At 43.8% G+C, this 24,832-nt stretch overlaps 1 protein-coding gene and 1 long non-coding RNA gene across 3 annotated transcripts in view; one reads left to right on the forward strand and one right to left on the reverse strand.

The window, feature by feature from the left end:
* LOC104144853 (neural-cadherin-like) overlaps positions 1–18,779 on the reverse strand; it is a 57,827-nt gene extending 39,048 nt beyond the window's left edge. Inside the window, exons 1-6 of one of the 2 annotated variants that reach the window (XM_068933008.1) lie at positions 18,603–18,691; positions 17,619–17,930; positions 5,180–5,374; positions 4,510–4,735; positions 2,998–3,202; positions 2,466–2,577 (exon numbers count right to left, since the gene is read on the reverse strand). In XM_068933008.1, the coding sequence (XP_068789109.1) occupies positions 2,466–2,577; positions 2,998–3,202; positions 4,510–4,735; positions 5,180–5,309 (673 nt within the window). In that variant the 5' untranslated portion in view covers positions 5,310–5,374; positions 17,619–17,930; positions 18,603–18,691. Of the gene's footprint in view, positions 1–2,465; positions 2,578–2,997; positions 3,203–4,509; positions 4,736–5,179; positions 5,375–17,618; positions 17,931–18,602 lie in introns of both variants that reach the window. The other variant, XM_068933007.1, reaches the window with a different exon arrangement.
* Positions 18,780–18,891: 112 nt separating this feature from the next.
* On the forward strand, positions 18,892–23,549 carry LOC138066071 (uncharacterized). The gene is made up of 2 exons (XR_011139276.1): positions 18,892–19,080; positions 22,958–23,549. It is a non-coding gene; the product is annotated as an uncharacterized lncRNA (long non-coding RNA).
* Positions 23,550–24,832: the final 1,283 nt, after the last annotated feature.

The following is a 24,832-nucleotide window of genomic DNA, read 5'->3' on the forward strand; positions in this document are numbered from 1 at the left end:
AATTCCGCCAACTCAGTAGCAAAAACTCCCTTGCAATACATCAACGTGATTCCAGGGCACGCAACAAGCATATTGCACACCCTAATGGGCGCCTACACTTCATTCAAAAAGACAAAAATAAAATGTGAGATGAAGAAACAATGACCCATAATTATCAGAATATTAACTCAAAATAGGAAAGGGGAGGAAAGAAAGAAAGATTTCAAAAAGAGCTGTGAAATATTGTTCTACTGACTGGCAAAAAGGAACCGCCTCTGCCTTTGGAGAGTTACATATCGCCGTTTAAAAGGTTGCAGTAATTGTTTAACATCTCTCTGTATTACAGACTACAAAAGCAGGGGCTTTGGAATTAATCTCTTCCCTTGCCGTACTGACAATCATATCACAAGCTCAAGAAACATCTGAATGAAAGTGGCTACAAACAGTTAAATTTAGTGGTCAAGTAGCATTTTTAGAAAGACATGCAGATAGTGAATTACGTATTTGATTTGAAAAGTTCTAGTTTAATCTACAGAGCCATTACTGGGACACTGTAACTGTTTTTTAATTCACAGAACTACATTCTACATGCTTAATGATCATGCATTTCTTCCCAGCTTTTCTCCTGCAAATTTGGAATGCGACGCTTACTCGGATGTGAAAAGAGACACCTTACCTCTCAAAAGCAACTGGACGTTTCCTTCCATCCTGTAAACTGTTTGTAACCCGCCTGCACAGCAAAGGTACTTCAAGGATTATACAGAGACTACAAACAGGCCTGTGTTAGCTCCACCTGTGCTCTGAGCTAGATTAATGCAAGCTTACTGCAGTTCAAAGCCTAGTTTTTAAGCACAAAGTTGCCAACTAGAACTCAGCAGTGCTTGCAGCTGAACAAATACACTAAACCCTGCTGAGAGCAGATCGCTACGCCTTTCGGCTCATAGCTTATTTGCGTCCAGACACCTTAAAGCACGTGCAGTGAGCACAAATCTGCCCATAATGACTAAGCAGACACAACAACTCTGTTAGCACAGCATCAGTATTACATGATGCAAGCCAGACTTCAATTGTAGTAAAATAAAAATGGTTGGCAACTAAGACCTACATTTACATCATCCACAGTGTTAACTAACGGCATATATCACGGTAACTTTTTCACTGTTGTTGATCACAAGCCAATCAGCCAGAGCCACAAGACTGTCTTGAATTTGCATTTCTTTTTGTTTGTGGAACATCCTGAGGTTGTTAAATCCCATCTAGTCCTCAAGGAGCCAGGGAAATGGCCTTTTGTGCAATGGTATGTTCTTTCGGCAGTCAGCTTCAGCGGTACAGTACTTACCCAGCACAGGGTACAGGTTACTGCTCATGTCACTTCCTTGCAGCCTTTACCAAAGGCTCTTCAGTCCTTCAACAACAGGCAAGCATTCACCCACCCCTTTTCACTGACTGCCGCTACACTCCCACCTATTGTTTTCTTTTAAAGATCTCAAAGACTACGCAGTACGGCAAGACAATAGAACCGGATGCAACTGTAAACCTTACTGCACAGCTGTGCTACTCTGTTGGCTTTGGACATAGGGGTACGTTTTTTCCCACAACAGGGTGAATTTTCATCAGCACTACAAGTCTGATGGAGAGAAAAGGATTCATGTTTCCAAACACAATCACGTGCTTGGGAATTTTTAGGAGTTGGTCATTCTAATCAACTGGCAACTTATTTTTTCCTCAAAAGCCATTAAACCAAAAATGAACCGCAACACAATGAGTCATAACATGATAAGCCACGAGTATAAAAATAAAGTTCACAAGCCTTTCAAAAGTTTCTCTTTTAACACTTTGCAAGTCGGTGTTAAAATCTACTTAATAAAGCTAGTGGCTTTCCTTTAAAAAAGATCATTTTTTTTCTTTAATGTATTAAGAAAAGAAGAACTAGTTGCGACTGCTTCTGGGAAAAAAAAAAAGATGGCTAAGCTGAGTTAAAGGAAAAATTTAAGGTAAACAAGTTATGGCAGTCCAATGTTACTGCCTGACAGCTAAACTGCCTTAACTGCTCTTGTGTGCATCTTTAAACTACTCCACTTGCGAGGTATAACCTAAGGCAATGCTGAAGGCTCAGTCATCTTCATTCCAGCTGATTACAAACCACATATTATAGCCCACACAGGAAAAGCAGCCTACAAGCAACTCGGCCTGTTGAAGGATCCCACAGGACCCCTTCCTTAGGCATGTCGACGTGACCAAACACAGTGCAGTGAGAAGTCACCTGAGCTAGCACTGATGGAACCAGCAAAAGCAGTAGAGCTACCTTGGCGCTCATAAGCTCTTTTCATAAGTCAGCGCTTGACAGCTTGTGCAGGCTACCACAGCTATACTGCCACCAGGACCCAAAGCAGCGTCTCTACAGTGCTTTCTCTCGGTAAGAATGGGAACACGTAGCACAAACTGACAGGCCTGTGACAAGACTCAGGGAAAGGTACCAGACAAACCTTGCAGGAGAGAAGTGCCCACAGGAATGGTTTCAGGAATGTTGTCTCTGCTGTAAATGGAGTGCTGGAATTCAGGAGAACAGTCGTTTTCATCAGTGATATGGACCAGGACCTGAGACAAAAGGACATACATGCTGAGAAAGACTTTTAGTTTCTACACGTAGCCCAATGGGCACCTCATTCTGGATACTATCTGGACATTCATTGCTTTTGCTGCTGTCCCATCCTTGCACCTCCAATGTTAAACTTTTTCTCACCCTGTCCCTGCAACACAGAGAGGTATTATCTCTTCCACTTCCAAGCAGATGGGACGCAAAGCCAAAGATAAGTAACACGAGCAGTATTTGGCAAAGCCTAGAACCAAATCCACATCAGAGTGCAGCTTTCTACCTTGATGATAACACTTCCTCCCTCCTACGCACCATTTATCTTCACATAAGGTTTCCAGGCTGTGTGTGTGTTACTAGCTCAGATAATGAGGTAACGCAAATTGAAGAGGCAGTGGCTAGGGAAAGTGAAGGGATTCACATACCTCAGTCACACTGCTAAGAGCGCTCTCAGCTTCCACTGCTTTCAGTAAGAGGTGATAGAGGTGGTGCTCACTCTCATAGTCCACAGGATGGGTCAAGCTGAGCTCTCCGCTCTCCTGCCTCACCCTGAACAGCCCGCTGGGGTTCATCAGCAGAGCGTATGAAAGAGGCTGGCTCTGGAAAGAAACAGCCTCAACAACTGCTACTCTGCAAAGAACAAGAGAATAAGTATTCGCTTTAGAATGACAACAACAAGAACTGCCTTGGGAGTACCTAAGAGAGCTAGAAGCAGAAAAGGTGAATTTCTCACTCTTTGTCAATGCCGTGCTCAGTTTTATACTCAGATCAGAACTCCCTGTGGTACAGAGTATCCACCTACCCTCTCCCCTGTCACCAAACCGATCCCCTGACATAGCAGAGCTTGGATAAGAACACATTTCAGCCGCTTACTAACAAGAAAACATCTTTTTTTCTCCTCCCACGGTACCCTTCCAAATACTTGACAGTAGCTACTGTTTTACTTCAATTACCTATATAACTGAGCTATCGTACTTTTATTTCTCTATTTCTTTGAAGCTTTGGATCAAGAAAAGGAACCGGTTCAGAGATGAATGGGAAAATATGAAGTACAGGGCCTCTCCAGATCCTGCTACCGACTCAGGAAGGAAATGAAATGAACGTTTACCTTTCTGCTATGACTTATGTTTGAAGTTTTGACTCTCACACCAGTTTCTGGCCAGGGTGACGATACACTTTAAACTCACCTCACTGACAGCTCCAGGGAAGGAGATAATTTTTCCCGCTCCTCATTCACAGCCTCTTTTAAGGAGTAAGTGGCGTATCTTCAGCAGTTATTCCTACTTCCTCAGCTTACTTTGAGTTTTCCTGCTCCTCAAGGTCCTGCAGCGTGGTTCCAGCTACTATTTGGTACCTTAAAGACCTGTGCTGCTCTCAAGTAGCTGGACAGTGACAGTAAAACCAATGCCAGCTCAGCAGCATCTCCCCACTATGGCTTGGCTTAGCTACCCTTCACGCAACAGCAGAGCCCTCCGAGACTCAGCTATATCCATTTGCACCTCACATACACATTGCCATCTCTACAGTCTGGGAAGAAATGGGCTTCTTAAAAATGTAACTATAAGTCAGACATGATACAAACAACCGCAAATCTGGTTTATCAAAAACCAGTCTTTTCAGGTACCGATTTGTATTTGAAGTGCTCTAGGAGATGCCTAGCCAGGAGTTTGTTTTAATTCATTATGCAGCACATTAAGACCCCAATGGCATTGAAACGATCATTTCCGCATCCCATGCTACATCGTGTGCCATGCTAGAGATTCTCAAGCACTGGCAAAAACATAATTTCTTTTAAAAAGCGGGACTTCTTTAAGTTCAACACACAAACACATGTGAGTAACCTTGAGAAGCAACAACAGAAAACGTCACTTTATGGTGCACTGTAAAGTTCCTCTCAGACTGCAATGAGGGAGCTTACCTAGCAATGTTTGACTTACTTTTCTCCTGCTGGAGTACTTTCAGGGACAAACACGCTGTAGGACATGTTAGTGAACTGCGGAGGCCGGGTGCCTGCCAGGATGGAAATGGAGGCATAGGGGCTTTTGTTGCTGTATTCATCCATGGCTTGCACAGTAAGCACATATTCCTTGTTCCAGGTCAAAGGCAAGCCAGTTGTCATGATGATACCTGTATCCACATCCACTTGAAATCGCTCTTCACCACCTATCAACACATGCAAAAAACTAGTCTGAAAGCTGCCCTGCAGCAAGAACATTAGCTTCTTCCGTTTTTTTTAAAGGTAAGCTATCCTCAAACCATCTACCTATGTCCTTGCATGCACTTCTTTCTTCTTCTCCAGATGTTCACCTTACCCCTCCCTCTCACTGGGCTTTACTGACTGGTACCACGTAAAGGAGACAAGAATGTACGAGAAATGGAGCCTTAAGCTACCTGTAAGAGTGGTAACTAATTTCAAAACGGAAGTAAAGCAAGGAAAGCAAGACTCCTACCCACATGCTGGTTTTACCTACAGCACCTCATTTTTTACTGGCTGTCTCTTTAAGGATCCTCCAAGGAATAAAATCTATTAACAAAATGATAAAACAAGAAATCCGTCAAGAAAAAATCTGCAACTTCATGGACATTCACCAGTTATTTCAGACCTACCCGCAGTGAGCGTGTAAGTTATCCCAGCACCGGTGGTTTCATTTTTATCGTAATATGCAACAAGCTGGTAGACCACGGTGCCTTTTCGGGCCTCCGGATCAACACGTGCCAGATAAGGGTATGGATACATGCCCCAGGATAGAAGCTCCTCTTCTGGGGCAAGGAGTGTCACATGGCAGAGATACCAGTCATTATCTGCAAAAGATATGCACACTTTTAGATGGCTTGTTCAAGAACTTCACCCAGAAATTCAAGATCTTATCTGTAACTATCTGTAAACCAAACCAAATTGCCCACCACATTCATCCCACTGCATCCACAAAAAATTCAGCACAGACATGGACTTGTGGCTGGATGTGTATTAAGCGCAGTCAACAACTAAATTAAAAATACTTTCAATAATAGCTTGAAATTAGATAGATATGCAAGTTAAACACTACGCCAGCTACACCACTTGCCATGATACAATTATAAGCGTGTATTTATCGAGAGTCAGCTGAAATTGGACTGTTTTATTTTCAATAGATTCAGCATAACTGATGCCAGCTTTTTAGGGCTTAAAATTTGTTTTACAAAAAAAAAGAAAAGAAAGAAAGAAAGAAAGAAAGAAAGAAAGAAAAAAGGGATAATCACAGTTATTTTAAGATTTCTCTTAAAAACCAATGAAAATAGCAATCAAAACTCTCAAACATTTTCCAGCTCAAACGCACACTTTTCCCAAAAGGCTGGGAAAAGCAGACATGCCTTCCCTTTCTGCCCTCAGCATCCCATCTAGCTGCACGTTTTGGTGAGTGAAACACAGGCTCTGAGATCTATCCCCAGGGAAAAGCCTGGCTGGGCCTTTGCTTCTGTCGAGAGAGCCAAGCAAAAGGGCAGCCTGACAGGGAGAGCAAGTGCTGGAAGCAGCAAGGGAAGAAGTTATGGGCAGGAGGAGCAGAGCACATGGAGATCACTAGTGGGTGAGCACATGGAGATCACTAGTGGGCATGCAGGATCTGAGGCTGGGAGAGAATTTGGAGTGGAAAATTAAAAGGTGTGGGGGAACCGCAGAGGATGAGCTTCGCCCCCCTGCTGGGAGGGATCTGAGGAGCAGGAGACTTGCTAGCACATGCTAAAGGCATACATAGGTTTCTTGAAGAAATTCTAAGCACATTTGTATTTCAGGCTTGAGATTGGACTTCAAATCAAAATGAACACATCATTGAATATATAAATAAGTTTAAATACAAAAAAGGGAAACCAAATGCAGAAAGGGATAAAGAGTGGAAACGTACATATGATGAGAAAGACATATTGTCTACCCGACAAAATATGACTGAGCAAGCACTTGAACACTACTTGAACAAACTGCACTGAAGTTGCAGATCTGTTACAGACTACACTACTATTAAAAGAAATATCTGCCTTAATCTTCTATATCTCCTCACACAGGAAACCCTTGATTCCGCTCTCTAGCAAGGCCACGTTTTACACAGAATTGAAGAAGACAGGAGCACCTGAACAAAACCGGCACCTAAGCCAAGAAGCGATCTAGACGTTCTGAACAACTGTTACCTGTACACCTCAGAGACCTGATACTAAATAAAGCACTCCTTCCACAGAAAGCCTTCGGCTGAAACGAAAGTCCTGTATTTACGAGAAGTCTTACCTCACGTGAAAATATGTTGTGGGCAAATTTATCAGAGGTGAACGTTCCCAGGAGGGAAAAGACTTAGTTGAAGTTTAATTTTTTAAGTATTTAAAATGATTTAAAACCTAGTTTCTTTAGGTAGAGTAAATTCTTGCATTAGATGGTCTCCAGTTTAGCTAGAGTACCCACACTGCATAAACTGGAACATTTGGTAAATTCTCTAAGAATCTTTTATCCATATTGCTCACTTGAGCGCGGCGTAACACAGAGCCTGTACGCCTCTCAGAACAAGGCGCTCGCTCACCAAACCAGCTGTGGGGCTCAGTCCGGACGTAAGCTGACAGGCAGGGCAAGTGCGCTGAGAAACACCCGTGTTAGCACAACTATAAACAGTGCCATTTTGCTAGTGCCAAATAAAAGAATAAAAGCAAGGAAACTTGTAGGCATGTGGCATTTTAAGATATTTTTGGTTCATTCATTGACCTAATTCAGGCCGTTTAATTTCTGTGGAGAGACGTACCTAGCTTAACACTTTTCCCCTGTGCAGTGAAGCGCAGAGAATAGTTTCAATGAGTTATAACTACATGGCCTATTCCTAAATATTGCCTTGTGTAAGTCATCCAAGTGCTAAATATCAGTTAATAATGAGATCCTAATCCTGATGTAAGAATTGTAAAAATCACTACGGCGTCAAGATATCAGCCCTAAACTAGAGCTTTAAGATGTAACAAAGTCAGAAAGACAAAGCAATAAATTTCACTGAGTTCAAGACAGCATATCAGGGGAAATATTCAAGCCTGTTTAAATTAATGCTAGTTTTCTTCTGCTTAAGAGTTCACAGCAAGAATTCCCTTGTCTTCTCCAGGAGACGCTGCACATCCACAAAAATGGATTAAGCGACAGATTAAGCCCCAAACCCTAAAAGAACTTGCTCCAGCGGCTAAGAGGAGGCCAGTCAAACAGCCGCTGCTCGGCCCCATCACTCGGAACGAGCTGTTGAGAAGCAGCGCTTGGGCCTTCGCTACTCCAGAGTACAGGCCCGGTAGCTGTCTCTGGTTTGCACGCATACCAGGGGTGAGAAACTCACTTTAGGTCACTGTTGCAGATGGCTGGGAATCAAATATTAGGTAAAATAACTGCATTAAGGAGTTAAAATCAATGAGGTAAAAATAGTCACACTGTAGTAGGGGTTTTTCCAGCAATGCATTAGTTTTTCAACTGTCATAACTGCAAAAGCATTAACAGATCAAGCCTCTGAAATCAATAGTGTTTTATTTTGTTCCACCGACGCAACCACAGCATCCTATAAAATCAAAATGTAACATTGCCCAGTGATGTTACAGCTCACTCATTTTGTCAATATGAATCACCCTGAAAAGAAATAATCAGGGAACCAAGCTCTACAGCCTGTGAAACAAGACTTTCAACAAGATAAAACATTCGGCCTCTGCACCACCCATTTCAAAAAGAGTCTTGATAGGATCAATCGGGAAGAGAATTATTTGCGAGCTGATTTTCTTGAGATACGAGCATATCCCCAAGGCTTTCCCGTTATCCCCTCCACACATCTGAGGAACGCATGCGAGGGACGAAGCATCTTGGCCAACCGCAAAACCAACCACGGGCCAAGAAGCACCTAAGTAAAACGTAACTTAAATTCCAGTGGAACTCCAAAGCAATGAGAACGTAGCACCCACAAGTGGTGTGTGTGTGGGGGGGGGGGGGGGGGCACTAGCTACAGGATTATCCATACAGCAGAAAGCTGCTATCTTTTGGTCTTTGAAGGCTACTTGCAGTTCAGCAGATCAGAGTAGATATACTCGCACCACCCTTGGACAAGAGCGTGAAAGAAAACCAATTTATTACATTTAAAAATCTGTAATAACTGCCAAAGGTTTTTAAACTGCAGGTGGTTATTCTTGCAACCGTGCTTCAGTTCCATGCTCCTTTAATCATTTATTTGCCTCCTTTAACAGCAGGATGAAAAGTGATATAGAAGTCATTTTCCTTTCCTGAGATGAGGAATGGAACGGAACTGACTGATGAGGGTTTATGATGGAAACCCTTGGGAAGCTGAGAACCAAAAAATGGGCATAAACTTTGCACCTGGGAAAAAAACTGCAGTTTAGGATATTTTGTTTATACTGCTTCTGGCCAAATGAATCATTTGAAGGTAAAAGAGACACTATGGTATATGAACACGTTTCTGAAATATCTAGCTTGAAATAGGAGGTTTCGCTACATGAGACTGCGAGACAAGGCTGGACGCAGGCAGTGCACAACTCTGCAGTCAGGCCACACTACTACCTCTTCAGTGGCGCTGCAAGAAGCTGTTAGCTCCCCTCTGAACCCCTGCCAGGAAGTCTATGCCTGAAAATTTGTTATTATTAGCCTAGTTATACCATCTTGTATCCTTATAATCCTTGGATCTTTGGGATGATAAAACAAAATTAGTTTTAAATGACCAAGTTTTCTCAAATTAACTAGAATGTACTTGCCAGGAAACACCTGACACACTAAGTTAATAAACTTCTCCTATCTCAGCATACTAAAAAAAAAGTTAGTTCTAAAAGTCCTATAAATAGTTGCCCTGTAAGTTTGCTATTTGCCTTGTGAATTACAATTCACAAAAATAATTTGAAAAAAACACAACTGATGCACTACATATTGAATATATCAAAAACCCTGAAAAGTTTTGCGTGTTCGGGTAGAAGTAGAAAGAAAAAAAAAAAAGATTTATTTCTTTTGGCTTAAGCTATCTTCAGACTCCAGAACCCACTACACAGTGAGCAGTTACTGAGGCAGCAAGGTGAAACGCTTCCTCGGCAGGCAGCTTGCGCAAAGCACGGAGGTGGCCGGCAGCTGCCCTAACGCACAAAGACACACACACACACACAACGCTATATGTCCCCAGTTTAACACTGCATTTTGATGTCAAGACTGGGGCATGATTACCTACTTCCAAGATCTGCAGCGGAGGCCACACTCGCCGAGTACTACAAGAAACGTTCTTAATTTTTTTACTTTTAATGTTACAGCCACTGGGGTTACAACATGCAGCTCACGCTCCAGTCTCCCAGTTGTGTGACAGATCGGAGAAGCCTCAGGAAAATCAAAGGAAGGAAAACAAAAGGGGACTTGCGCAGGAAGAAAAGAGAAATCACAAGACTAATTGGAAACTGTAATCCTTAGAGTTTAAGGATATTACATATCTCCTTCCCAATAGCGAGTGATTAAAAGATAAACCATTGACAATATTCGGTTATTTCCTTCCCTTAACTCGCAGTCCCATCCCCTCGATATGGCTCCAGCAAAGCGGAGAGGGAGACAAGGCTCCTACTTGCCTGTGACAGCAGAGAAAATGCTCTCAGCGGTCATTACCAACATCTGTTTAAGCGAATCGGTCTAGAAACAAGGTGAAACTATGTGGCTGAGCTATTTCAACCGCAAACACGATAGCTGAAGCGCAGAGAAGCAGCTTTTATGCCCCTATCCAGAGCTACAGAACTAATTCCCCTTACTGTTATCTAACGCTGACACGGTATTAGATGAAAACGTCTCCTTGGTTTTTGTTTTCTTTTTTCTTTCAAGCACTGTTCACTTCTCTTACTTTAGTAAGGTAGCTTCTTCACAAGCTTCCTAGCAAATCATAAATGCTTGTTTATTAGACTTTTCCCTAACTAGACGCTATATGGCTCAAAGACACACTTGTGCCCCAGTTTCTGATTATTACCACTGCCTAACAGAGGTTCTTACTTAAACTGCTTTTCAGCATTTAATCTTAGCTTTTACTAGTCCCATGTACTCCACAGTACTACCTAAGAGTCAACCAAGAATGGGTCACTGCTGGCATCTTACAAACCGACTGCTAAACAGCCCTCACCTCAAAGCACCTGCACTCCAGTCCTCATCAGTGAAAAGTATTGAATCCGAAAACCATTAGAATACTTACGGACATGCCTCATGAAAACTCTTCCATCTGTATTTTTTGTGCCTTTAAAAAATGTACTCAAAACTAAAGTATACGTATGAATAACCTACTTAAAGAGTACTTAAACTTCCAACAAAATATTCTATAACTGTAATTAATCTTTAATCAGTGCTTGTCATCACTTTTAGAAACGCCTTTTAGCCTAAAGAAATATTTACACGATCATGCTCTGTCACCTACGCCCTCTCTTCTGCCCAAGTGGCGTTTTAATGTGCTGATCAACTTGTTCATACAAGTTTTATGAAGGTCAGCAGCTGACCAGAAGAAAGGGATCCCAAATAAGTGTCCCCACTGGGGGAAAGGGAGAGAGAAATGAGCTTTTGCTTGGTCTTGACAAGCAGTCCAGTCAGCAAACATCTACACACAGATCTGGACTAGCTATAGCATTTGCTGTCTATTCCCTGCCAGGAGTAGCACGGGAGAGAGGAGTTGTTCTCGTAGTAGGAAAAGCTTCAGGATGCCAGTCACCCTTCCAGAATTAAAACCTTAATTTCCTACAGTTCTTTTCTCCAACTCTCTAACGAAAAGCTGCATAGGGCAGTTTCAGTACAGGCAGCCTGCTGTCTGGAAGATGACAGGACAGCTCCTCGCCAACCACTGCTGAGAGACTCCTGAGGGTGAGGTTTCTGTTAATTAACAGACTCAGTTGCTCAAAGACACTCCTCGGCTTTGGATACAACGCTCAGGGGTATCAGAGTACCTCCTCATAACACACTAACACATCTATTGGACTACATGCATAGACACGGCCGTATCTTGTAGGCAAAGTAATACCTACTATTAACGTTATGGAAGTAGGTGTATTCATTCCTCAGAGAGCACACAAACCACTAAATTAGCTTGTGGATTAAAAACCCACAGACACAGAACCTCTGGGTAGCGTGACTGCACCAACTGCCTCATCTAAAGCTATCCTCAGTGGGTTACAATTTCCCCTCCTTGGTTAACCACAGCCAGCAAACACAGCAGACCAGCCTGCAAAAGATCACTCTGCATCATTTTCATGACATACTTCTTAACGTATGCAAGCACTCGGATGGGTCTTCTACTCATATGCCCGCTCTCAAATTTTAGGAGGCAAGGTTTTGCTTACCAATCAAGACTATCTGTAAATTTATCCATTAGACCTCAGAACTAAAAAGGAGTTGTAGGTCCTACGGCACACGTAGGCAGTGAAAATCAAATCTTCAATAAGTTTTTAAACTTTCTCCGTGTACGTCTCCATCACACTGGCTTTCTGAGAAACTTGCAGCATTTGCTGGACAGGGAAGACGCAGATGGAGATACAGCAAGTGCCCGTATATCATGGATATTTCCCTTTGGCATATGAAACAAACCATGAGCTTGAGGCAGACTCAGGAATAGGGCTTCAAAATGCATTGCATCTTTTCTGCCATTACATCATTCTGCCCTAACCCTGAATGCCTGGCTGTACTGTCATCAGTAGTTCTGAAAATCTGCTCCAATTTGTAAAACACATTTTTTTTTGCCACAGGAAAGCTCTGAAGTACTGTCAAACAAGGTGCCAGGGCTTTGGCAGCAAGTGCTAAGTCCTGCAGGAGTTCTGCACAGGGGCATCTTCCATGGAGTCACAGAAATTTCAATATACACAGGTGACTATAGGAGTAGTGTTTTTGCTTAACCTTTAAAACTTACAGCTGCCTATTATCATATATTCTCAAGGATTAGAAACAATTCACAGGACTGAATAGAAGGCGGAAAGCATAACTGATTACAGGACCTCAAGAGCTTCCGGATGACAAGATTCATCACCAAACAAGTTTTTCACTGCAGTTTGCCATGTTAACAGCCTACTAATTGCTATTAAAACATGCTACGAAATACTATACAATCTACAATTATTTGCAGGCATATCAGTTGGTGAGGAAGCCACCAAGCCATATTTACATATTAAGAACAGTTAAAGAATCAGAAGCACTGAGGACAATTTTTTTTTTTTAAGAAGAAAAGCTGCTGTAAGACACAGTTGCTTCTATGTGCAGGTCATTCAGGTTTGGTTAGGAAGGACAGTATTTACTTTGGTAAAGTAAATTTACTCCAAAATCTCCCATTCTCTGGTTAGTATTTCATAAAGCAGGCAAAGCAACAAAACAGACAAACAAGACATATGTCTGGTACAGCACACTCCAGTAACAGAAACAAGAATGCACTTACATAACCAAAATGAAATTACCTGCAAGGCCTAGTGACTGCCAACAAAAAGAGAGACTCAAAATTTACAGTTGCAAATCCTAAGAGGTCCTTAAACACTTTTTTGTAAGGGCACCGTGAATACAATCAGCATTGAACTTCCCTCACGATATGTCTATTGGGCAACTTGTATTTTGGAAAAAAATAAGCTCTGCATCTTGTGTGTTTATATATATATATAAATATATACAGTGTTTATATATATATAAATATATGTATATATATGTATACAATATATGTATATATATACACACATATATAAATAATTATATTATATACATAAAATTATTATATAAATATATGTACATATATACACACACATATATCTCCTTCTAGGAAGCTATGACTGGAAGAGCCCCCAAGTCATTGGCTCTGCCTTGCTGTTGCTGGATGCAATGTTAACGAGGCTGCATCTCAAACCCAGTAAAAACTCAGTAACGTGCGCACCTTCAGTAAATCTGGACAAGAGCATGAATAAATGTGTGTGGATAATCAGACCAGCAGCCCCCTAAGGAGTAGTGTGCTGGCTACTAGACAGTGTCATCAGAGATAAAAAGGCAGGGTTGCTATCCATCCTACCTTCCAATTCTCCTTATACACTGAATTTCTAAACAGATCCTCTTCTCCTTCCAGACATACCCCTAGCCATGTTGCTAGTGTTCTCTTTTACAAAGCAGCTGGCCTATTCCACATGTACAGAATTTGTTTACAGAGTTAAAAGCTCAGCCAACCCAAAGCAAGTGCCTCCTCATTTCTGATACAATAAAAACAGCAGGTTTGGTAATACGTAACCTTCCGACAGTCTGCAAAGGGGCAAGTCAAATACTAGTTAAAACCAGGGCTCCCAAAGCTAGAGAATAGACACAAAAATGGAAGGATTTTAACAGAGAAACAAAAATCGCGGTACGAAATAGATAAACTACATTACTGCACCAAAACTAAAGCTTGAGCAGCTGTTGCATAAACAGTCGTATGCACAAATCACTCCTAACTCTGCTGCTATCAGTTATCAACAAACAAGCGCTGTGTTCAGGACCTTCCCTCAGCAAGTTACAGGAGTACAATCCCTAGTCCTTTCCGTCAGCCTACTTCCTAAGGATAAGTCTGAGAAGTTTTACTTAAACTTTCTTCTCAACTTGCTCTTAAACGTTGAGCATGCCTACCTCACTGCTCAGACTAAAACCTCAATACCATTAAGCTACTTGGAGCCTCACCACTTTGTAGCACAGGAACATTAATGTCTGCACTGTGGGTGAACCGCAACGCCTGCTGAGAAGCTACTGTCAAACTCTAGCAAGGATAGCTTTCAAAGATCGGAAACGCACGCCTGGGCAGGAAGCTCAGTTCCACTGCAGAATCCTGTTTCTAAATGAGAGGGTGCGTTTGTTTAGGTATGTTTACATGTACTAACTGACTGTGCAAACACACTACGAATATGAATTCTGGGCATCCCATGCTGCATGTGTAACGCAGGTGGGGAAACACAGCCACACATCACAAAGCCTGAAACAACCCGCTCCTGCCTGTGTATAACAATTAAAACCCCACTACCTACTATGCAATATTCTTGCAGTGCAAGACAATATCCAGGGTACGCAGGAATATTTCTAGCATAGTTCACAGATTTGATCAAGGTCTGAAATTTTTCAACGCCTTCCTGATGTTCTAATGTAATGAAAATTCAAAATCTGAAATCATAGGCTATATAAAAAGATTTAACATGTTAAAATTAAGAATAAAGGGCGCAGTATTCTAAAGACCTCATTCGTTTTTCTCTTTTAACTTGGTGTGATAAAGAAGCCATGTAAATGAAAATCCTTGCATACCTTACTGTGAAAACCTGCAACATAAATGTTACATTCACCTCCTCAGTTTTGAAGCTTTTTCTTTGTTTCTCAGCTATAGAATTGTATTATTACTGCTTATTTATTGCCTCTGCGTCATTATTTTTGTTATATCCATAATTGTTCATAGTAAGATTCTCCCAAAGATATATACAGAAGGGTATCACAATAACCTTAATCCTGAAGTTGGCTCTTCTGTCTGATGACCCCTGGCCACTATAATAGCTTTACGGTTTAAGTGAATCAAGCTTGATCTGTGTCAGCAACTGAATTCAAAGGCATAGCAATGGTATACACATATGGTTTTAATCAGTTACATGCTGGGAAGAAAAAAGCAGGGCCTCTGATCCTCTTTGCTGTGTCAGGATTCTGTTTCTGGAGTCAGATTTATTTTGTTCTAAAAATCTCAGGGAATGGCAGAAAAAAATGGACCATTTCTGCCTGTATAAAAGACTAAGCTACATTGTGATTTGAAATTATATGTGGAGTACTTGTAATAGTTATAGAAGCTGCAGCATATGGACTGAAAGTGTTTTCCTTTCCAAACAGGCTTTCTGATGGAAATTTTTTAGAAAGTGCATGGAACTGGAACTACTTAACATTTCAATATGCAGCCTAGACTGCATATACTGGAATCCCAAGATCAGACACATGCCTTTTTAAGACGTAGGTTACTTCCAGTGAGTCCATAAGGGTTCAATATTTATATTCTGCCACCAAACACTCCACACACAAGGAACAGATCCCTCAACCTGCTGTACTATGCTAGTGTGTCCTCAGCCAGATTCAGATTTAAGATCAATTTCCTTGGAATTCAGTTACTATCATACCTAGTTCTTATCCCACGTGGAAAAGAACACAGTAAGAGAGATTTATCTCAATTCAGAAAGATGCCAACACTGAGCAGCCCTGCAGCTGTTTTATTCATTTCAGCGATAAACTGCTGGTGTTAATCCCATTTGAATTTTTTGAAGCATCCCAGATTTAAAGGGTTGCTAGATTCAAGCTTATGCTTCAGAACTTCGCCTGTCAGTATGTCTGCAAAGAGGATTGTCTTTCAGGGCTTTCGAGTCTCTTTTTGTTAAACAGCCTTCAGAGAACAGGGAGTGACTTCTTATCACAGTTTTTAATTTTACAGTATGCAGACTGCACCTGTGGTATCAATGCGTGCAATTTTATTTCAGTTTCATGAGCAGGAAACCACAGAGTAGGTCTCAATATTCCAAAACCATAAGGCCTTAGGGATAAGGTTAAAAAGAAAAAAAAGCCCTCCCAAAACAAAAAGCACGGAAGTCAAAAGATAGGTGTAAGACAAGTTGTATCCTTTTACTTTTTGAAACATGACAAAGTTTTCAACATAAAGCTACTAGGAGGATGGAGGTGGGTGAAGGAAGAGGAAACAGTTGCATAGCTTCTCAAGTTCCACCCGGCACCATTCAGTACTAAATATGAGACCGTGCGTGCAGTGTGTGCATGAGTGCACACACATGCACCCAAACACGAGTATGAACAATGGCAGAGTTGGAGGTGAAAGTGAACTACAGCCCTTTTAACCCTTCCCCATCACCCCCAGCAAGTCCACGCTCAGGCTATGCTTCAAGCCATTGCACCTTTGCGTTCAGACGGTAGAAGTAGAGAAAGCAGGTTAGTAGCTCATATCTTTGTATAAGGATCTTCTCGGGACTCCAGGCCCCACCACACAACCATGCCCAGAGCCCACAACGGCAAGGCTTTGAGACTGGGAGACACCGGAAGGCTGTCAGACACAGACTCTTAAAAGATGATATGAACTGCTTTGTGTAGGCAAATAAGACAATTCATATAAGTTGTACAATGCTATTTTTGATGCACTGTGAACGTACGAAACATAATCTTTGTGGGGGAAAAAACTGTAATTTCCCAGTTCAGGCTATGGTGTTATCACAGAACAGAATGCAGTCCCATAACACATCACTGTAGTAGGAGTAATAAGGAGAAAGAGTTAGGATTCAAAATTTGTAACATTTCACTCACAATTAGTTTCAGTATTTCACCTGCATAACAGGAATACCTTGCCTTTCTAGGACCGCTGTTTGCGGTAGAAATAAATAAATACATGAGCAGGTCAGATATACTGAAGTAGAATTATTGAAGTGACTTTTTCTATTATTAAAGAAACAAAAAAGCAAACTTCACTGGAGATGCAACACCCATGAAACATGTCTATTTCCATTCATAACTTTTACATAATGGATGGCAATTAGTAAGGGTCTGGTAGCTTTGTTTTTCAATTAATAAGAGTAGAGAGTCTGGCACATATTCCATAATATTGATTACTACGTCAGCCACTGTTAATTGTATTAGTAAGAGGCATAAGGGAAATGAGGAGCAGAAAAAATTAATTCCGTTTGGTTTTAAACGGTTCAAATTTCTTCCAATGACAAAGAGCTGCTCAAAGCTTCCAACTATTTAATCATCTTATGTAAAATAAGCAATCAGAAAAAAAAACTGAGTTAGTGATTGTTCAAAGTTATGAGATAGCTTTAACTTCAAGAGTAGCTCAAAGGAGCGTCTAAATGACCTTGTCCCACTTGATCATTGAATTCCTTTCACCCTGAGGCTCATCTCTTGTCAATACATTACTGGTGCCCAGAGACAGTGGTAAAAATATATTGCAGAGCACCCACACTGGAGAGGACAATACGATTCATCATTTATAACATACTACTCATGAGGTTGTTTATGTCAATTACAAATAAGCAAGACAGTTCAGCAACATGTCACCTTTCCAACTCTAAATCTAGCTTGAGCGAGAAGTTCTACTGTCAATGTTAGATGACTTGTTTAGAGGTACTCGGAAAGACCGTGCAGCATTTATATGGTGGTAAACGTTGTTTCTCAGTTCCACAATGCATTTCTGTAATAAGTCTCTCAAAACAGGCAAGTCTGGGGCTCTCTGTCCACACAGCGACACGATGGTAACGGAGATCACAGCCCCAACTATGCTTCAAACACACGTTTTACTTCTACTCCATATCACATTTCCTGAGCGTCAGGCCGCAAAAAACCTTTTACAGGAAGCTGCAAACACTCTCCCTGCAATAAATTTTAATGATTTGATTTAAGGCGGGGGAGGGGGGGTAGTCAAAGGCAAACGGTATCTGGGAAGGTTATCAGAGACCTAAACCAAAGTTAAAAAAACCAAAGTTAAAAGATCAAAGTAGCACATGGAAAGCAGGATTTCTTTTTCAAGCCGTAACATACATCAAGTTTTACACCTGGTAAAGCCTCGTCATTCTCTTAGCTGCACTGCCAAGAGAAGAGCACCCTGTACACAAGGCGTTGACATACTGTGGCTTTACACAGTGCCACGGAGATATTTCCATTTTACCCTCTACATCCCCTCCTTAAGAGCGTCCACCCGTTTTTGTCACTTTGCTTGCCCGGAGGGTATCACCACGGCCTTCAGAGCGGGTTGTCTTTCCACCACGCTCACCGCTTCGCGGCCGCCCTCGCTGCGTCTCACCGCCCGCTCCGCACGGCCCAGCGGGCAACGGCAGAAGGCTCTGGAAAGGGGGCGCTGAGGCAGCAGGCGCCGCCGGGCCGACGCCCTCCGCCCGCCCCGACGTGGCGCCAGCCCGGCCACAGCCGCCAACGGCCACCGGCGAGGCCGCCGCCATTTCGCGGCCCTCCCGCCGCCACGCGGGGCCGCGCCGCGGGCGCAGGCGGCCCCCGCCCGACCCCGACCCCGCCGCCGGCCCGACCTACCTCGTCCGCCGCCGCGGTGCACCTTGACCAGCACCTCCGCCCGGCCGCCGGCCCGCAGCTCCCGCCTCAGGTAGAGGCGGCCCGACGCCCGGTCGACCGCCACGGCGGGGGGCGCCGCGGGCGCCGCCAGCTCGAACCAGCCGCCCGCCTCCCGCTCGCGGCTCTGCGGCAGCGTGAAGACGGTGTCGCCGACGCGCGCCCCCGCCGGCACCCGGGCCGTGTACGCCCTGGCGCCGGGGCCCCGCGGCCGCTCCGGCGGCAGCGAGCGCGCCCGGCGCGCCGCCGCCGTCCCCCTCCCGCGCACCGCCAGCCGCAGCCGCCGCGCGGGGCTGCGCAGCGGCCGCGGCCGCCCGTGGTCTTGGGCCGAGACCCAGAGGCTGAGGCGGCGCAGCCCCAGCAGGGAGCCCACGGTCAGCACCTGCCCGCTGCGGGGCACCACGAAGAGCAGGCGGCTGCCGGCGCCGGGCGGCCACGAGCGGTAGGTGAGCCGCGCGTTGGGCCCCTCGTCGCCGTCCGAGGCGCGGAGCCGCGCCACCTCCGTGCCCAGCGGCGCCAGCTCGTCCACCTGCAGCGGACGAGCCGGGCGCAGGCGGGGCCGGTGGTCGTTGCGGTCCAGGACTCGGACCCGCAGCAGCGCCGCCCGCGGGCTCCGCGCCGCCCGCCGCAGCCAGAGCCCGTACTCGGGCCGCGCCTCCCGGTCCAGGCGCGCGGCCGTGCGGAGCAGCAGCACCTCCCGCCCGCCGCCCGCCCGCCGCTGCAGGCGGAAGCGGCAGGCGCCGTCGCCCTCCAGCACCCACCGCCCCGCCGGCTCCCAGGGGCCCGGCAGCCTGCGCAGCGGCACCCGCAAGCCCTGCACCCGCGTCCCCGCCGGGCTGTTCTCCGGCACCTGCCCGGAGAAGCGGAGCAGGTGGGGAGCGCTGCCGCGCCCCAGCGCTGCTGCTGCTGCTGCTGCCGCCGCCGCCGCCGCCGCGCAGAGGAGCAGCGGCAGGAGCCGCCCGCCGCCGCCGCCCCGCGCTGGGGCCATGGCGTGGCGCCCCCCGCCGCACCGCGCAGCGTCGGGCGCGCGGCTCTCCCGCGGCGGCCCCGCGCGCGCCGACTCCACGTGGCGCGGCGGCTCCGCCCCCGCCCCCGCCGCCAATGAGGGCCGGGGGCGGGGCCTCGGCCCTGGCCGGGGGCGGGGCCGCCGCGAGGCCGTGGCGAGGGGCGCCCGCCCGGAAGCGGGGGGCCTCCTAGGCCTTAATGGCTTTACCAGCAAAGAAAACAGATTTTTGGCTCGATGTACTCCGTTTTTCCATAATTCGCTTAAGTTCGAGACTTGTTTTCTTCCCAGGCTCCTCCGCCACAGCTCTGCCTTGGTGGTGCTCCCCAAGCGGCACAGACAGGAAGGAAGGAAGGGTGCTTCCAAGGGGGAGGGGGACTTTGGGGAAACTGAAGGGAGAGGAAGTTCTGTAGGCCTCAGCATACTTGAATAGCACAAAGAGGGATATGACCAAGCTTTTTATGTATTTTAAAGATATATATACAGACATATTCTATATGTTTATCTGATGTGGGCTGCGGTGTTCTTGAAAATCTGGCTTCTCATGAACGCACATAAAGGTTGCTGCTCCTTCAGGCGAGATGCGTTTTTGGGAGAAACGGAAAGAGCAAAACATGTCTCAACGTATTACATGAAGAATAACATCAATTATCACATGCAGCAAATCACTCTTTGGGCGAAACATCTGGGGAGCAAAAAAGAATAGCGGGTGCTGCTTCTGCAGTATAAGCAAGACTGAGATGTTCCCTCTGAATTAGGCACGCAAATGCATCTGCCTTGCTAAACTGGATTAAAACAATCTGGGCAGGGGAAGCATTGCGCACTGGTTATAACGTGATCAATAGTAAAGCCAAGCCAGACCGTGCCAGCGGCAGTTGCTGCCTACTGCTCGTCAAACCAAACATTGCTAATTTTTTCACCGCTTCAAGCACAAGTCACAGCAGGGAATTCCATCCCGGATAATAAGCAGGACTGACAATATCTCCCTTCACATAGTGACAGTAACAATAGATTAGTAACACCCTTTTGACAAGCCTCCCACATCCAGCTGACCAAACTGTGCTAATATTTTTCAATTCGAGATACTCCCTCTTGCTGTTGTGAACAAGAGGTTGCAGTTTTACTAGAAGGGCATTAGCAAGGCAGCTGTGTTTGCCGCCAGCTGTGCTGCAACTTGGCTGATAACATATCTAGACTGGAAGTGCAACTTGGCTCACAAGAGCCACGAACAATTGCAATTAGTTTTAGTCAAATATTATGGGCAACAGTCAAAGATAGCAACTGACTGCTAGGGCTGCACTGCTGCCATCTTGGGAATTATCAGTCTAATTTTAAAGAGAAGTGGTTGCTGGGAGATCACATCACGTTATTACAAGCTTTCAGTCTTTATCTTTACCCTAGGAAGGTGAAAGGATGATAATTTCTGAAAATCAGTGCTACGTGAAAGCTGAGACTGGGAAGGCAAAAAGTAAAACCAGAAATTTTTAGCCAATGGTCTAACAGGAACACCAGGAAAGTAGCTGTCAGAATACACCTATGGTTAACCTGCTTTAACAGACTTTAAATATGCTACCTTTACTCTTTGTGCCCTACATAAAATAAAACATGAATAATTTCCTACCTCATAAAGGCAAGAGAAAGCTCGTAAGCATATGATGCTTAATTTGAGCCAGCCACCTAGATCCCAGGATGAGTCTTCAGCAGGGGAAACGTTTAGATCAGTGATGACACACAGTGCAACACATCATCTTCTGAAACGCGTTGCTTCCTACTGGTGTCGCACAAACTCTTAAAAAGCAAGTGAATTCCACTCAAAACCAAGTGCTCAGTTCTAACATACGTTGCAAGATTCAGTCCTTTTTCTGTTCCTTTATATTCGTACACACGTTTATAAGAGTTTTGTCTACAAGATGTCAAGATCTGAGCTGGATTTTATTCATAGCACTCAGATAAATAATCCCTCATGTATGTGAACATATATCCTGTTAACAGGTTTGCTAACACAATTTTGGTGACATAAATTTAGGCTTCTGCTATATATTCCCATTGACGGGAATTCCCATTCCCATTCCCATATATATTCCCATTGACGGGATTTATTGTACCCATTACAGAACAAAACCAGCGACAACCTTGCCACCTTGGGTATTTACTAGCGCAATTGTGTTATTTTTAACATCCAACTGCAGAAAATCTGTGCAATGACAAACAAAAGTATAATTGTAGACACACATGCTACCCTAAAATTTAGAGAGATGCAAATACAAACGAGATGCATTTGACTGTGATTACCAACTCTAAAGTTGTGTTACTGAATCTCAGCAATGCCTGGCTGGAATATTGCTCTTACTGATGTCAGGCAGTTATATAAACACTAAATACGTGTTTTGAAATGGCAGAAGTTATTATAATGTGCTATTCAAAGGGTTTTTCCTGTTACAAAACAGGGACCAAACTGCATTATTGTTTTGAAAAAACTAAAGTATTGATGAAAAGACTAAATTTCTCAGTCAGTCTTTTCAATGAAAATCATTTTTCTCCTGGAATGAAGGAGTGGAGGGGGACCTTCAGTTCAACAGACAGGGATTAGGGGAGCTGAGCGCAGACTTCTGTTTGGGGCTCTTCAGGAACAGAGGGTGACACTGCGGCCTAATAACTACTTGGGAAGTCAGCACAGTTTTCCACTGCTCACGTTGGCTCTACATGCTCATCAGGGATCTATAGGCAGCTGAACACTTTAAGGAATGGTAACTAGTGCTCTTAAGTCACACTGAGTAATACAGCTTAACCATCAGCCATATATATTGAAGTGCTCTTGGGCTGCGTGACGTGGTCTGATAGCATGGTGAGAAATGTGATAAAGTTGCCTGAAGAGATTCACTCAAAGTGTATGTATTATGTTATGATTTTTTGTACGTGTGTGAAAAGGTTGATGTAACTCGCCTTTTCCCACCCTTTCTGAGAGGCTGGGCAGAGAAACCTGTACAGTCTGGGAGGGCAAAGGCGATGCCGAAGTTTTGGTGTGACCTTAACACATAATGAATAAGAACCGGGTAGTTGGATATTGTCGTTGCTCCCATTAACGTATGACTACCTTGACAGATTTTAGAAAGGTAGGAAAGATATTGCCCAGTTCAGAGGGAAAAAAAAATACTAAAAAATACATATACTAAACAGTTATTTCAAAATTAGGCAGTTAATGCTTATTCTCTCCACTACCTAGGAATTAAATATTACTGTTTTCAGCAATGTCTTTTAGCTCCTGATCTATAAAAATGCTACAAGACTGACCGTTGTAACCTCGTTCCCTTTTCAGGACACTGCCAAGAAAATAGCATAGCTCTGTCCGCGTAGCCATATTTTCCAAAGGAATTTGAATCTTCCTGTGAAACTGAGGTGAAAAATCAGAGAAAAGCTGATACCAAAAAGGCAACTTGAGCGCGTACAGTGCAATTCTTGGCTCTGATAGGAAACAACACACAAAAGCAGCAAAGGGAAGTTAACAAGCTCTTTAGGCTGCTTTTATGACGCTGCCAGCTTCTATAGCCAAAGGATCGTGATGGAACTTGTTTTTAGGACTCTTCTCTAGCAAACCTTACCTGCTGAGTTGAGAACTGTGAACAGCAACCGCTTCCTGTAAGAATGGCTGCACTGACACTCAACGCGCAGCGGGCCTAACAGCCTCCCTCTGACTGGATCTCGCAGCCGGGACGAGTCCCTAGAATACAGCCAGCAGTTCAGACTGTATCGCAGATCGTCCTAAGGGGGGGGCCAAACAAATGTTAAGACCTATGGAGTAGTTACTAGACGTTTATCCAGGTGTTACTAAAGTGGAAATGCAAGTTACACTATTAGAACGTGCATGTTTTAGAAATGAGAAGTTTTCATGATTAAATGAAAAGACTGGATTTTGATGTTCCTTTCTACAATTATGTATATGAGTCAAGCACGTCTGCAGAAATAACAATACAATGTTGTACTGCGTAACAAACTTCAAGTTAGATCAACCAAGAAAACCAGATCATAAGGTAATCGTGTGCTCTTTTCCAGTATCTAGCAACTAGTCCAGGGACACCATAGTTTCTATGTTAAAAGTCTAACAAACGGCCTCCTATTGTGCAGCAAAGAGAAGCTGGTTACATTCTTGTCAGTCCTTTGTCAACCTTTCTTCAGAAGCAGAATGGTTTAGGGCATAATTTTACACACCTCCTTCTTAGGGAATCTGCCTGTCTTTATTGCAACTGCCTAGCAAAAAGGCAGTCTTAGCATATTTTTGGCCCTTCTATAACAAGTCAATATAGTACCAGGGGTCAAGGCTTGACAGCCGACCTCAGAGTCAAAACTTTGAAACAAGAGGGAATTCCAAGACATTCTTAAGCTGTTCAAAAATTCCATAGGTGAACATATATATTGTGGTGTGTTATAAGCTACAGAGTAGTTTAGTATTCTGTGTTGCTTTATATCTGCATTCTCTGTATTTGCCTTTAATTTCATAATGAGATGCATCTCATTAGTATTACAGAAACACCTACCCCTTTGTTACCTAAGTAATATGAAAGCATACAGGAGCTGAAGTAAACTAGTCTGGGTCAGACTTCCAAACTTGAAAGATCTAAGAAACTATTTCCTAGAGATAAATTACAGAACTTGCATTTAGGGAAAAAAGAAAAAAAAAAAAAGAATCTGTAATTTTACCTAACATCTCTCAAGCACTGATTGGTACATAAGAATACAAAATTCTGTATCTCACAGCAGGTCTCAGTTTTGGATAAAGCCATGCAAGTGTATGCAAACACCAGCATATATTTCATGGTGCCAGGAAGCTCCGTTTCCCACTTCAGCTAAGTAATTACAAGGTCTAGGGTGCTTGAAGAATTCACGGATGAAATTGAATACTTCAATGTCAGTGCATTTCATCTTTCCAAAATTAAGTTAGTTTCCTGAGTGGACCAAAGGAAAGCATTTTGATGTACTATTCAAACACCGAACCATTAAGAACTAAAGATTTAAATACATACTTTGCATCTGCTATGCGATCTTTTTTTCAAGAAACATTCCATCAGACATTTCTATCATCTTCAGAAATTTCAGCTAAATTAATCTCAACGTTCTCACCTTACTTTCTGTTAAGTTATAATAAAACAGTCTGTATTCAAAGATCTCACCCCCCTTCCTCTGTCACCCCTTCTGT

Source organism: Struthio camelus, chromosome 2, assembly GCF_040807025.1.
Source record: "Struthio camelus isolate bStrCam1 chromosome 2, bStrCam1.hap1, whole genome shotgun sequence".
In the NCBI taxonomy this organism is placed as follows: domain Eukaryota; kingdom Metazoa; phylum Chordata; class Aves; order Struthioniformes; family Struthionidae; genus Struthio; species Struthio camelus.